General features: G+C 40.0%; 1 protein-coding gene across 2 annotated transcripts in view; it reads left to right on the top strand.

Moving 5' to 3' along the window:
* The window catches only part of LOC140718243 (CTD nuclear envelope phosphatase 1-like), a 47,506-nt gene that overhangs the window by 23,815 nt on the left and 9,751 nt on the right, over positions 1-13,940 (top strand). For both annotated transcript variants that reach the window (XM_073031741.1, XM_073031739.1), the window contains exons 5-7: positions 2,376-2,492; positions 7,795-7,906; positions 11,528-11,612. In XM_073031741.1, coding sequence (XP_072887842.1) covers positions 2,376-2,492; positions 7,795-7,906; positions 11,528-11,612 — 314 coding nt within the window. The remainder of the gene's footprint in view (positions 1-2,375; positions 2,493-7,794; positions 7,907-11,527; positions 11,613-13,940) is intronic.

Raw genomic sequence — 13,940 nt, forward strand, 5'->3', positions numbered from 1 at the left:
TGTATTCCTCTTAAATGGTACCAATGATCAGTCATAATATTCTCCATTGGTTGTCTGGTTGAGACAAAACATCTCAGACCCAGAACCACTTAGTATCACAAAAATAGAATACTGAGGTATGGTTTTACTGCTTTAACTTGCAGTTTTGCACTTAGCAAAACTAGGAATTTGATATAGCCTCTCTTTTTGAATGCTCGACAGCTGTTGAAGGGCTTGAATGCTATCATCTCCTACAAAGTAAAACCAAGTGACATAGGTGACAGCAGGGTTTCTTTCCCAGATGAGCTCAGTTACTTTTATGCTTGCTTTGACCGACAAAACATGGAGGCACCTTCATGCCTACTGAAAGCATCTGACCCAGGCAGTGTACCTGGCCAAGTACTGAAGACCTGTGCTAATCACTTGGCTGGAGTGTTCATTGATATCTTTAACCTCTTGCATCGGCATCTGCAGTTTAACCCACATGCTTCAAGCAGGCTTCAGTTATACGGGTGCCCAAGAAGACAGTGGTAACTTTCCTCAGTGACTATCAGCTCATATCCTATACATCCACTGTGATGAAGCACATCAACTCCTGCCTGAGCAACAACTTGAATCCACTCCAATTTGCTGAACGTCACAACAGGTCAATAGCTTTGACATTGGCTCTTCACCCAATCTGTACAGTGAGGATCCATACATCTGGATTGTCTTCATTGACCGCAGCTCTGCATTCAACTCTAATTTTGAGGGGATGACAATCAATAAGCTCCAAGACCTAGGCCTCAATACCTCCTTGTGCAACTGGATCTGCGATTTCCTCACTTGCAGACCCCAGTCAGTCCAGATGGCCAACAGTATCTCCTCCACAATTACCAGAAGGCTATGTGCTTAGACAGTTGCTCAATGTGTTTCATACTTACGACTGTGAGTCTAAGTACAGCTCCAATGCCATATTTAAGTTTGCTGATGACACCACTGTTACTGGCTGAATCAAAGGTGGTGACGAATCGGTGCAGGAGAGATTGAAAATATTGCTGAATAGTTCCCCAACAACAACCTCTCAAAACCTGTCAGCGAAACCAAGGAGCTGATTATTGATTACTGGTGGGGGAAACCAAAGGTCCATGAGCCAGTCCTCATCAGGGATTGGAGAGTCAACAACTTTAAATTCTTCAGTGTTATCAATTTAGAGGATTTATCCTGGGTTCAGCAAGTAAGTACCATTATAAAGAAGGCACAGCAGCACCTCTACTTGCTTGGTAGTTTGTGTGATTTGGCATGTCATCTAAAACTTTGAGAAACTCCTTTAGAAGTGCAGTGGAGAGTGTGCTGAGTGGTTTTATTGCACTCTGGTATGGAAACACCAATGCCCTTGGATGGCAAAAAACTTGAACAGTAGTGGATACAGCACAGTCCATAACGCATAAAGCCCTTCCCACCACGGAGCATACCTACAAGGAGCTCTGTCACTGGAAAGCAGCATCCATCATCAAGGACTTCCAGCATCCAGGTCATGCTTTCTTCTCACTGGTGTCACCGTGAATGAGGTACAAGAGCCTCAAGTACACACCACCATGTTCAGGAGCAGTTATTACCCCTCAATCATCAGGCTCTTGAACCATAGGAAATAACTTCACTCACCTCAACACTGAACTGATTCCATAGCCTGTAGACTCAGATTTATAGAATCTACAACTTATGGTCCTGATATTTTTTTTGTATTTGCACATTGGTTGGTTGGTTGTTTGTTTGTGTGTGTGTGTGTGTGTGATTCTCTAGTGTTTCTTTGTATTTGCTGTGAATGCCAGCAAGAAAATTAATTTTGAGGTAATATATGGTGACATATATATGCCTTGATAATAAATTTATTTTGACTTACTTTGGATTTGACACTTGGCATGTTTCCAGCTCATTGTCTTTTAATACTTCATGGAATCGGTCAGGAATATATTGCTACATTCATGGTGCTATGTTAATGTGAGTTGTTGGAGGTGAACAAAATTATAACAAGTTGATTATGCACCCATGAGATGCTAAAGACGATGCTGAATGGAAATTCCTGCTTTTGAATGATCTAATTTTCAGTGTAAACCAGCTTCCGGAGGGCATGACTCTTCACACTTTAGTTATACTTTCACTTCTGTGACCTCACTAGTGTGTGCATTGTAGTAAATTTCCTGTTTTATTTGTTTCAATTAGTTACTTCTAAGCAGCCTGTTGATCTGTTTACCGAGGAGGCTTTCTGACATTCACATTTGGAAGTAGCCCATTGCGGCATTCAAAATATTGAATAAACTTTAATGTAATGCATACACTGATTTTTTTTCATCATAAAGAGACAGTTTCAATTTGAATTGTAATTGCATATCACAAATTACTTGTTTTTTAACCAGGCCAGCCAATGGTATGAGTTGGTGATTTTCACTGCTAGTATGGAGATTTATGGTGCGGCTGTAGCAGACAAACTAGACAACAACAAGAAAATATTAAACCGACGCTACTACAGACAGGTAAGTAGCAACACAGTATCTAGCCTCACTACAGAAGGTGAGGGTTTGTCTGAAACATTTTATTGCGTGAAGTGTTGCTGTCTTGAGGGTGTTCTGTCCTCCTCCTGGACATGTGTTATTTTCTTAAAACTAGATTTTATCTCCATTTATTTTCTCTTATGCATTCAAGTTGTTAGTAGTGCATATTTAAGGGATTGTTCCCACTGCTGAAGATGTGTCAAACCTCGTCTGGTTTTAAACTTGATACCTTGTCATAAGTAAACTTCATACTCTATCTTTAGAATTGAGCATTGCTGCTTGATTCAGAGGGGTCACCATTTTAACTAAAGGAGATATCACGATGACTTCCATTTGAAGAATGAAATTGGCCAATCTTACCTACTTCGAACATAATGTGGCACAAGATCCAGTAATATGATTGACTTTAAACTACACCAGAAAGTGACCTTTTAAACCACGGTTGAGGGGAAGTTCCATGCATGTAGTGAATTACTGTCATTGGTTTAAATCGCAGAGTAGTGGTTTTCATGTGAGTGTACCATTTCCCATTTTTAGAAGTCAATAGAGACAAAAGTTGAAGAATAAGATAAATATAAGATCTTCCACAAGTATGTTTTTTTTGAAAAGGAAGGTAGTAACAGAAAAAAATCTAAGTCAGTTTGAGGATGTATCAAGGAAAATATCGATGGGAAATAGAAAAGTGACGGACATTCTGAATAATTATTTTTAGTTGATGGTTAAAGACATTAAAAGCATCCCTGCAATTATAAGTAATCAAGAGTTATAGGGAGGGAAGAATTTAAAACAATCTGTCATCAGAAGAGAGTGTACTAAGGGAAAACTAATGAGTTAAAGGCTACCAGGTCACCAATTTCTGAAACCTAAGGTGTTGAGGAATTAACCTCGAGGGTAACAATCTCAGGATTGCTACCTGTGCCACGTGCGAGTGAGGCAAGGAACAGAAAGATTATACAGATTAATACGTGGCTGAGGGGATGGTGCAGGAGGGAGGGCTTCAGGTTTTTAGATAATTGGGCTTTGTTCCAGGGAAGGTGGGATCTGTTCCGAAGGGACGGTTTACACCTGAACTGGAGCGGTACTAACATACTTGCAGGGAAGTTTGCTAGTGCTTCTTGGGGGGGGTTTGAACTAAATTTGCAGGGGGTGGGGATCCAGAATGTGAGAGAGGATAGCGAGAGGAAGAATAAAGGACAGGTGGGGACTACACGGTTCCGGAATATTAAGTGTGTAGTAGAGAAAGGTGAGGCGGAACAAGTGATGAGGAGGACACGTACAGAGGGATGGTCTGACGGAGCATGGAGTTAAATGTGCAGAAAGAATAAGTAAATTTAGGAAGGACAACAAAATTCTAGGGGCGTATAGCCCGATGGGAGTTCAGGGAGCTGGGTTAAGCACAATAGGCAGCGATTCAAACAGAGAGAGGAGAAATGGGCTAAAAATTCTATATCTGAATGCACGGTGTCAGAAATAAGGCAGATGAGCTTGAAGCTCAGGTGCGAATGGGTAACTATGATGTTGGGATAATGGAGACATGTCTGCAGGGAGATCAGACCTGGGAAATGAATGTACAAGGGTATACGTGCTATCGTATGGACAGAAATGTGGGCAGAGGGGGTGGGGTGGCCCTGTTGGTGAGGAATGAGATTCAGTCCTTTGCAAGGGGGGACGTAGGATCAGGAGAAGTAGAGTCTGTGTGGATAGAACTGAGGAACAGTAAGGGAAAAAGGACCCTAATGGGTGTTGTCTACAGGCCACCAAACAGTAGCATGGATATTGGGTGCAAGTTGAATAGGGAGTTAACATTGACATGTGGCAAAGGTAATGTCGCAGTAGTTATGGGGGATTTCAACATGCAGGTGAACTGGGAGAATCAGGTTGGTGCTGGACCCCAGGATAGGGAGTTTGTAGAGTGCCTACGGGATGCATTCTTGGAACAGCTTGTACGAGAGCCGACCAGGGACAAGGCTATTCTGGATTTAGTGTTATGTAATGAACAGGATTTGATAAGTGATCTTGAAGTAAAGGAGCCATTAGGAGGTAGTGATCACAATATGATAAATTTTTATCTGCAATTTGAGAAGGATAAGGGCAGCTTGGAGGTGTCAGTGTTGCAGTTGAACAGGGGAAACTATGGAGCCATGAGGGAGGAGCTGGACAAAGTTGACTGGACGGATATCCTAGCAGAAAAGACAGTGGAACAGCAATGGCAGGTATTCTTGGGAATAATGCACAAGGTGCAAAATCAGTTCATCCCCCGGAGAAGGAAGGATTCAAAGGGTGGAAAGGGGCCACAGTGGTTGACAAAAGAAGTCAGAGATTGCCTAGCATTTTAAAAAAAAAAGTATGACAGAGCTAAGGTGAGTGGAAGGACAGATGTTTGGGAAATTTTTAAGGAACAACAGAACTTAACTAAAAAGACAATACGGGGAGAAAAAATGAGGTACGAACGCAAGCTAGCCAGGAATATAAAGGAGGATAGCAAAAGCTTTTTTAGGTATGTGAAGAGAAAGAAGATATTTAGGAACAATGTTGGGCCCTTGAAGAATGAATTGGGTGAAATTGTTATGGGAAACAGAAATGGCAGAAGAATTTAATAAGTACTTTAGATCTGTTTTCACTAAGGAAGACACAAGCAATCTCCCAGATGTATGGATGGGCCAAGGACATAGGGTAACAGAGGAAATGAAACAGATTGACATTAGGAGGGAAACGGTGATGAGTAGACTGATGGGACTGAAGGCTGACAAATCCCCAGGTCCAGATGGTCTGCATCCTAGGGTACTAAAGGAGGTGGCCCTGGAAATTGCGGATGCATTGGTAATCATTTTCCATTGTTCCTTAGATTCAGGATCAGTTCCTGAGGATTGGAGAATGGCTAATGTTATCCCACTTTTTAAGAAAGGAGGGAGGGAGAAAACAGAGAACTATCGACCTGTCAGTCTGACATCGGTGGTGGGGAAGATGCTGGAGTCCATTATTGAAGATGAAATAGTGGCATACTTAGATAGCAGTGATAGGATTGGGCCGAGCCAGCATGGATTTACCAAGGGTAATCATGCTTGACTAATCTGTTGGAGTTTTTCGAGGATGTAACCAGGAAGTTAGACGGGGGAGATCCAGTGGATGTAGTGTACCTCGATTTTCAGAAGGCATTTGATAAGGTCCCACATAGGAGATTGGTGGGTAAAATCAAAGCTCATGGCATTGGGGGGAAGACATTGACATGGATAGAAAACTGGTTGGCAGATAGAAAACAAAGGGTAGCGGTGAATGGGTGTTTCTCGGAATGGCAGGTGGTGACTAATGGGGTGCCACAGGGCTCGGTATTGGGACCACAGCTGTTTACAATTTACATCAACGATTTAGATGAAGGCATTGAGAATAACATCAGCAAATTTGCTGATGATACTAAGCTGGGTGGCAGTGTGACATGTGATGAGGATGTTAGGAGAATTCAGGGTGACTTGGATAGGCTGGGTGAGTGGGCAGATACTTGGCAGATGACGTTTAACGTGAATAAGTGTGAGGTTATCCACTTTGGGAGTAAGGACAGGAAGGCAGATTATTATCTGAACGGTGTAGAGTTGGGTAAGGGAGAAATACAAAGAGATCTCGGAGTCCTTGTTCATCAGTCACTGAAGGTGAATGAGCAAGTGCAGCAGGCAGTGAAGAAGGCTAATGGAATGTTGGCCTTTATTACAAAGGGAATTGAGTACAAGAGCAAGGAAATCCTCTTGTATTTGTACAGAGCCCTGGTGAGACCACACCTGGAGTATTGTGTACAGTTTTGGTCTCCAGGGTTAAGGAAGGACATCCTGGCTGTAGAGGAAGTGCAGCGTAGATTCACGAGGTTAATTCCTGGGATGTCTGGACTGTCTTACGCAGAGAGGTTAGAGAGACTGGGCTTGTACACGCTGGAATTAAGGAGATTGAGAGGGGATCTAATTGAAACATATAAGATTATTAAGGGATTGGACAAGATAGAGGCAGGAAATATGTTCCAGATGCTGGGAGAGTCCAGTACCAGAGGGCATGGTTTGAGAATAAGGGGTAGGTCATTTAGGATAGAGTTAAGGAAAAACTTCTTCTCCCAGAGAGTTGTGGGGGTCTGGAATGCACTGCCTTGGAAGGTAGTGGAGGCCAATTCTCTGGATGCTTTCAAGAAGGAGCTAGATAGGTATCTTATGGATAGGGGAATCAAGGGATATGGGGACAAGGCAGGAACCGGATATTGATAGTAGATGATCAGCCATGATCTCAAAATGGCGGTGCAGGCTCAAAGGGCCGAATGGTCTACTTCTGCACCTATTGTCTATTAACTGCTGAGATGGTGATTGTTGGTTATGATCTACCAAAGTTCTCTGGGCTCTGGAGAAGTCTCAGAGGATCAGAAAGCTACAAATGTAATGAGAGAGACAAACCAGGGTGTTGTAGGTCAGTTGATTATGCTGGAATCTCTTATTGAGATTGTCGGACAGTTTAGAGAATCATAAAACAATCGATCAAAGTCACATAATTTTATGAAATTGGAATTGTGATTCCAATTAAATAAATAAATAATTCTCTCCCTCTCCCTCGTGAATATGTCAAACACAATTCCCTTTCATATTTATATATTTTTTCTTTGAGAATTTAACAAAGAGGGTGGTTAAGGAGAAACCATTGTTTGTAGTGCATCTCTCTTTCCAGAAAGGTACTTGCAAAGATGCACTGGTTTAGTGTTTGAGGGTAATATATGGATATGGAATAACAGAAGACTTGGTCAATATTAACAGATCATTTTTGACTAGGCCATAGGGATAAGTATTAGAGCCTTGACTATTTTCAACCTCTAGTATTGACTTGGATGGAGGGCTTGAGTGTATCATAGTCAGGTTAACTTGTGCTACAAAGATAGAAGGGTTGGCAGCTACTGTGGAGGGTGCGCAGAGCCTTTAAAGGGGTATAGGTAGGTTAAGTGAGAAGATGTCAGACAGAATGTAATGGAAATATTAGGTAATCCACTTTGGATGAATCGTCAAAGCAGCAAGTTATTATTTAAAAAGTGTGAGTCTATAAAATGTTGCCATACAAAGGAAACTTTGCAGCATATCCCTGTTCTATTTTAAATGATGCTCGCCTGAATTGATAGGTAACAAATGGTGTCAATTGAGCGATAGTAATGCCTGTTGACATGAATGAAAAAAACAAACACATTGAAAATGGCTTGTTTAATCCATTTTTAAAAAGAAATTACACTGAGTGCAATCTTGTACATTTCTGAAATTTTTTTTTTGCATAGCATTGTACACTTGAATTGGGCAGCTACGTGAAAGATCTTGCAGCCATTCACAACGACCTCTCCAGCATTGTAATATTAGATAATTCACCAAGTGCATACAGGGGGCATCCAGGTAAGATGGCAACTTCATAATTCTTCAGTCATTTTTAGCTTTTCCTGTTGTGCTCTTCTAGAGTTTCAAATGTGAAAATTTGAGGAGTGCAAAGTTTCTGGATGATTAAACGTTAATTGTCAGTCAATAAAATTGAAGCAGATTTTTAAGACTTTGACTGGAGGTGGAATAATTTTTAGTGCATGCTTTTCCTGCCAAGGAATAGTGCAGTGTATTTAGTGATAGCACCAGAAATATATCCTCATTGCATAACCAGTCATGTATCCTTTTAAAAGGTTCTTAAAGGCTACTGTATGGGATCTCCTTTAACTGTAGTATATTTCATATGTCGATGTGCCTTCAGTCTAGATGATAAATGCCAACTATTCGTTACTGGTAAAACACCCAGGTGAGGTTTGGAGGATAGGTGGCATAAACTTGATAATTCCTTTTTGTGTGTCAAATGCAGTAATTGAAGTATTTTACATTAATAAGAAGTTTTCATGGGTTTGACAGGAAGGGAAAAGAACTAAGGCAATGATACAAGATTGCAAAATGGATAATGAATACCAGAGCCTGTCAGAAGGGATCGTGCATACAAATGGAAAGACGTAAATACAGGAAAGATGTAAATAAGGTTGAAAGAGTACAGAGAAAATTCAAAGGATGTTCCCGAGACTGATGGGCCTGAGTTATAAAGAAAGATTGAATAGATTAGGACTTTGGAATGTAGAAGATTGAGGGTAGATTTGATAGAGTTATACAAATTTATGAGGGGTATAGATAGGGTAAATGCAAGCAGGCTTTTCCCACTGGGGTTGGGTGGGACTACAACTAGAGGTCATGGGCTAAGGTGAAAGGTGAAAAGTTTAAGGGGAACATGAGGGGAAACTTTTTCACTCAGAGGCTCATGAGAATGTGGAACAAGCTGCCAGTGTAAGCGGTGCATGCGAGCTCGATTTCAATATTTTAAGAGAAGTTTGGATAGGTACATGTTGGTAAGGGTACGGAAGGCTTTGGTCCAGGTACAGGTTGATTGGAGTCAGCAGTTTAAATGGTTTGGCATGGAGTAGATGGGCTGATGGGCCAATTTCTGTGCTGTAATTTTCTATGACTATGATATAAGTAGGCCTCCAATTAGAATAGAATAGTGGAAAAATGGTAGAAAGATAAAACTAAGGTTCCTTATCTGAAAGCACGTAGCGTTTGAAACCAGATAGTGAGCTAATTCTGAATATAGAAATAGATGTGTACAATTTAATAGCAATTAATTAGATGTGGTTGCAGTGACAAAGATTTGGAATTAAATATTCTAGAACATATAACATAGCAGAGGTGGATATCATGGAAAAAGAGCAGGGTGGTCCTAAAACTAAACAATGGAATAAAGGCAGTGTAGGTGAAGATATTTGACTGTGAAAATCATGCAGAAAGATAAATTGGAGTGAAGCTAAGAAACAACCTGGGACAGAAAACAGTGATGGGAGTTGTACATGCATCTCCACCTTCTCCAGCAGGCCATAGTACAAATTGGAGGTGAGTTAAACAGAGGTATTATAATAATCATTAGTTGGCATAGAGAAGTTAAATCAAATTAGCAGTTCAAATAGGTGGAGGATGAATTGGTTTTCTAGTACAGTATATTGAGGAATCGTCAAGGGAGCAGGCTATTTTGGATAGAGTATTGTGTAATGAAAAAAGATTAATTGATGACCTGGTAGTTAAGTGGCCTTTGGGGAAGGGTGATTATAATAAAGAATTTCATATAAAAATTGAAAAGTGGTTCAGTTTAGTCTAAAGCTTAGGGCTTAACTCTGAGTGACTACAGATAGCAAATTGCAAAAAGGATGAGTTGTGAATAGGCCGTGAGAGATTGAGAAACTACACCTAAAATGTGCAACAGTAAATCAGATGTGGCTAATTTTCAAGAATTGTATATAGATTATGATAGATGTATATCCTCCTTTAAGACAAAACACCCAAAAGTGGTCTCACTGTGGCAAACATGAGAAGTTAAAAGAAAATATTAGATCAAAGGAAGAGGTTTGTAACTCTCGCCCCAAAGTATTTAGCATGAGGCAACATTTCAGCAAAACAGCAAGAAAGCATTAATAGGGAAGGGAAAAATAGAATATGAGCCTGTACTAGCCAGAAACATTAGGCCAGATTGTAAGAAATTAAATCAGGAAATGACATATTCAAGGACCATTTTGTTGAAGGAAACAGTAAACTCTATAAACGGTGGAAAACTGCATGAATATAGTAAATAACAAATGAAGGATATTAACATTAGTTAAAAGATGACTAATAGAGATATTAATGAGTCTGAAGCAATTAAGTCTCAGGACCTGGATGTGAAGGCTTTAGAGAGGGTGCAGAAGAGAGATTGGAGGATGCAAGAAGATTTTTGACATATTTGGTTTACTTTTTCCAGAGCATCAGAGGTTCAGGGGAGACCTGATAGAAGTTTATCAATACAATAGAGTCTTTTAAGAGCCTCTTAGACAGGTACATGGAGCTTAGAAAAATAGAGGGCTATACGCTAGGGAAATTCTAGGTGGTCTCTAGAGTAGGTTACATGGTTGGCACAACATTTTGGGCCGAAGGGCCTGTAATATGCTGTAAATTTCTACATTCTATAAAAAAGATTATGAGAGGTATAGACAAGGTGAAAGTAATAGTCTTTCTTCCCCCCCCCCCCCCTCACCCCGGGAGGCTGTACTAAGCAAGAGGGTATAGGTTTAAAATCAGAGGCAAGAGATTGCAAAGGGACATCAGGTCCTGTTTCTTCAGAAAAGGGTCATGTATATGTGGGATGAGCTGCTAGAAACTGTGGTTGAGGCGGTCACATTAGTAACATTTAAAAGCCATTTAGATAAGTACATGAATAGGTGAGGTTTAGAGGGCAATTGCAGGCAGATAGGACTAACTCACTGGAAAGTTGGAGGGCTATGGGCCACTTGCAGGCAGATGGGACTAGCTCACTAGGCAATTGGAATGGACGAGTTGGGTCAAAGGCCTGTTTTCATACTGAATAACTCTGACTTGTAATTTGAAGGAGGGGAATGCACAATTGTTACATTCCGAAATTCCTTGGACTTTGGAAAAGTTCCAACAGATTTTAAGGTAGCAAATATAACATCACTATTTAAGGTAGCAGAAGAGGGAAAAAAAGTAGGAAATTATAAACCTGTTCACCTGACTTAAGTAAGAAGAAAATGTTGGAATCTATTAATAAAGAAATAATATCAGGTCAGTAATAAAGTTGGTTAATGTCAACATGGATTTACAAAATGAAATATATTTTGACAAGTGATAGTGTTGAGGTTGTTCCTACATTACTTACATTAAAATGAGTGGAACTTGTGAATATATAGGAAGGTGCTGAGGGGATATTACATTTAGATAGCAAAAGTGTGATTATCTGCTGTACAGAAGAGAACACTTTGCCGTTGCCTTGTTTAGCTGGGAAAGTTATGTTTCCAAAAAAAACATGAAATGCTGGCAGAACTCAGCAGGCCAGACAGCATCTATGGGAGGAGGTAATAACGATGTTTCAGGCTGAAACCCTTCATCAGGAGTAAAGTAACATGGGAGTAAAGTTATGTTTCTCCTGTTTTTGTTTCATTTCCACTTTCGCAGATAATGCTATTCCTATCAAATCCTGGTTCAGTGATCCTGGAGATACAGCTTTATTAAACCTTTTACCTATGCTTGATGCATTAAGGTAGGTTGACTCTGAATTCTGAAGTACCAGATGTTTTGATTTTTGTTCTACCCTCAACTGATAGGTTTTGCTTTCACTTTAACAGTTATTTAATAATTGTGAATTTATTTGCATGGCTTTCCAAGAGATTGTTCAAAGTATTCTTAATCTATTTTGTGTTCCTTATGTCAACATTTGAGCTAATAATATCACATGTAGTAGTTTCGAAAGTGGAGAAGACTTTAATGTATTAAAACTCTACTGCCTAAGGTAGATATAGGTTCAATTGCAGGTCTGTGCTGTATTAGTTAAACTAAGTTTTGTTGATATACTGTCCCCTCACCCGCCCTCCACCACCCATTGTATCAAAACATCCAGCAGTTGGTTCTTCAACTCTGGCACTAAAGGATGAATTGTAGAATTTACAACACAGACCCAGACTCACATGCTTCACGAGGACCTCTTTCAACCTAATTTGTCTAACCTTAGTCACATCAGCATTTCCTACTGAATTAGAGTTGCTGCTAAATTTTCATTGTTGATCTGTGCCGTGCATGTTGAGGTGACCCAGTCCACTTATGGAAGTAGATGTTTCTTCCCCAACATTCCTGTTTGGTTCCCCACTGAACCTAAATGTATGGGCATTGTCTGAAATGGTAGTAGGTACCGAATGCCTGCAGGCATTTCAGTGAGAATTTAGTTCCTCCTCAGTGTGGAACTACAGAATGGTTGCTGCACAAAATGACACAATTTGGCCTCTCTAATTTCATACCCACTGTCCACCCAGTCCCAGTCCTTGCCATTCCATATGGCCCTATAATTTTTATTCATTCAGAAATTTTTCATGATATTTTGAATACTATTATTGGTATCTTCCACCATCTCTCTCTATGATGTGTTAATAGCCCCATCCACTTGTCAGTGTTGGTTCTTTTGTCAATAATTGTTGCTCTGTGTCACCTGGTTCTTGATCCCTCTGCTGAAGAGAACAGCTTTGCATGACCTGCTCTATGCACATCCTTCATGATATTAAATACTTTTTGTTAGAGGTCCTTGTAACCTCGGTTCTGATGAGAACACCCCCAGGTTTCTTCACATAACCAAAAATTCCTCATCCATGTAATCATTTTGGTAAATCATTTCTGCTCATCAGAGCTTTTCATATCTTTCTGAAAGAGCGGTACTGGAAACTGGACATGATACTTCATTTGTTACCAAACCACTGTTTAGTAAAAATTTGTGATCCCCTTTATACATGTACTTAATGCCTCTAAGACCAGGATCATGTGTGTGTGTGTGTGTGTATATATAGGCGCATATGTTTATAAATCATTTTCTAAACCCTACCCTGCTGCTTTCAATGAACTCTGCACGTATACACCCCAGATTTCTCTGTGCTTGCTCCCTTTTTAGAATTGTGCTCAACACCACGCATTTCTCAACATTAAATTTCATCTGTCACCTATCCACCCACTTCATCAGCTCTCAGTGTCTGCTTAGTCTTTGATTATCCTCCGCATAGTTTATTATGCCTTCTCATCATCTGCATATTTGGAAATTGCACTCTCTAAACCCAAATCTAAATCATTAACATTTATTAAGGAAAGTCGAGACTTTGTACAGAACCCAGGGGAATTCTATAGTTCTCTGATCAAAAATATACTGTCATGATGGCTACTGTTTCCTGTTACTTGACCAGTTTTTTATCGATGCTGCTACATTCTCTTTTATTCCCTATTAACCACATCAGGCACCTTATTAAGGGTCTTGGCCCAAAAGTTAGCTATTAAATTCCTACTGTATATGCTGCTCGACCTCCCAAGTTCCTTCAGCATTTTTGTGTATGTTGCCTCCAGCACCTCACTACTATTGGCCCTTTGTCACTTCTCTGTCAAAAGACAATAATCAAATTTGATTAGACATAAATTGCCTTTAACAAATCCATGCCAGCTACCACTAATTAATCTAAAAATGGGCCTAATTTATTTCTAGAATTCTTCCCACAAAGGATAAATAGATTGGTCTGCAATTACTAGGTTTATCCCTGCATATTATTTTTTTAAACAAAGATTTAATATTTGTAATTTTCCAGTCTTCAGGTATCATCGTAAATCTGTAATGTTTGGAAGATTTTTGCCAGAGCCTCTACAATTTTCTCTTTTCCTTCCCTCTAAAACCCAGGATTTTATCCCATCTGGACAGGTGGTTAATCCCTTCAAATTGCAACAAGCATTTCTAGTCCTTCTACCAGCTTTTAGTTCATTCAAAATCTTAACTACATCTTTTGTCCGAACATTTTCTTTAATGAAGGCTATGGAAAGTCTTCATTTAGTATTTTGGCCATGCTCT

This window comes from Hemitrygon akajei, chromosome 29 (assembly GCF_048418815.1).
Source record: "Hemitrygon akajei chromosome 29, sHemAka1.3, whole genome shotgun sequence".
Taxonomy (NCBI): domain Eukaryota; kingdom Metazoa; phylum Chordata; class Chondrichthyes; order Myliobatiformes; family Dasyatidae; genus Hemitrygon; species Hemitrygon akajei.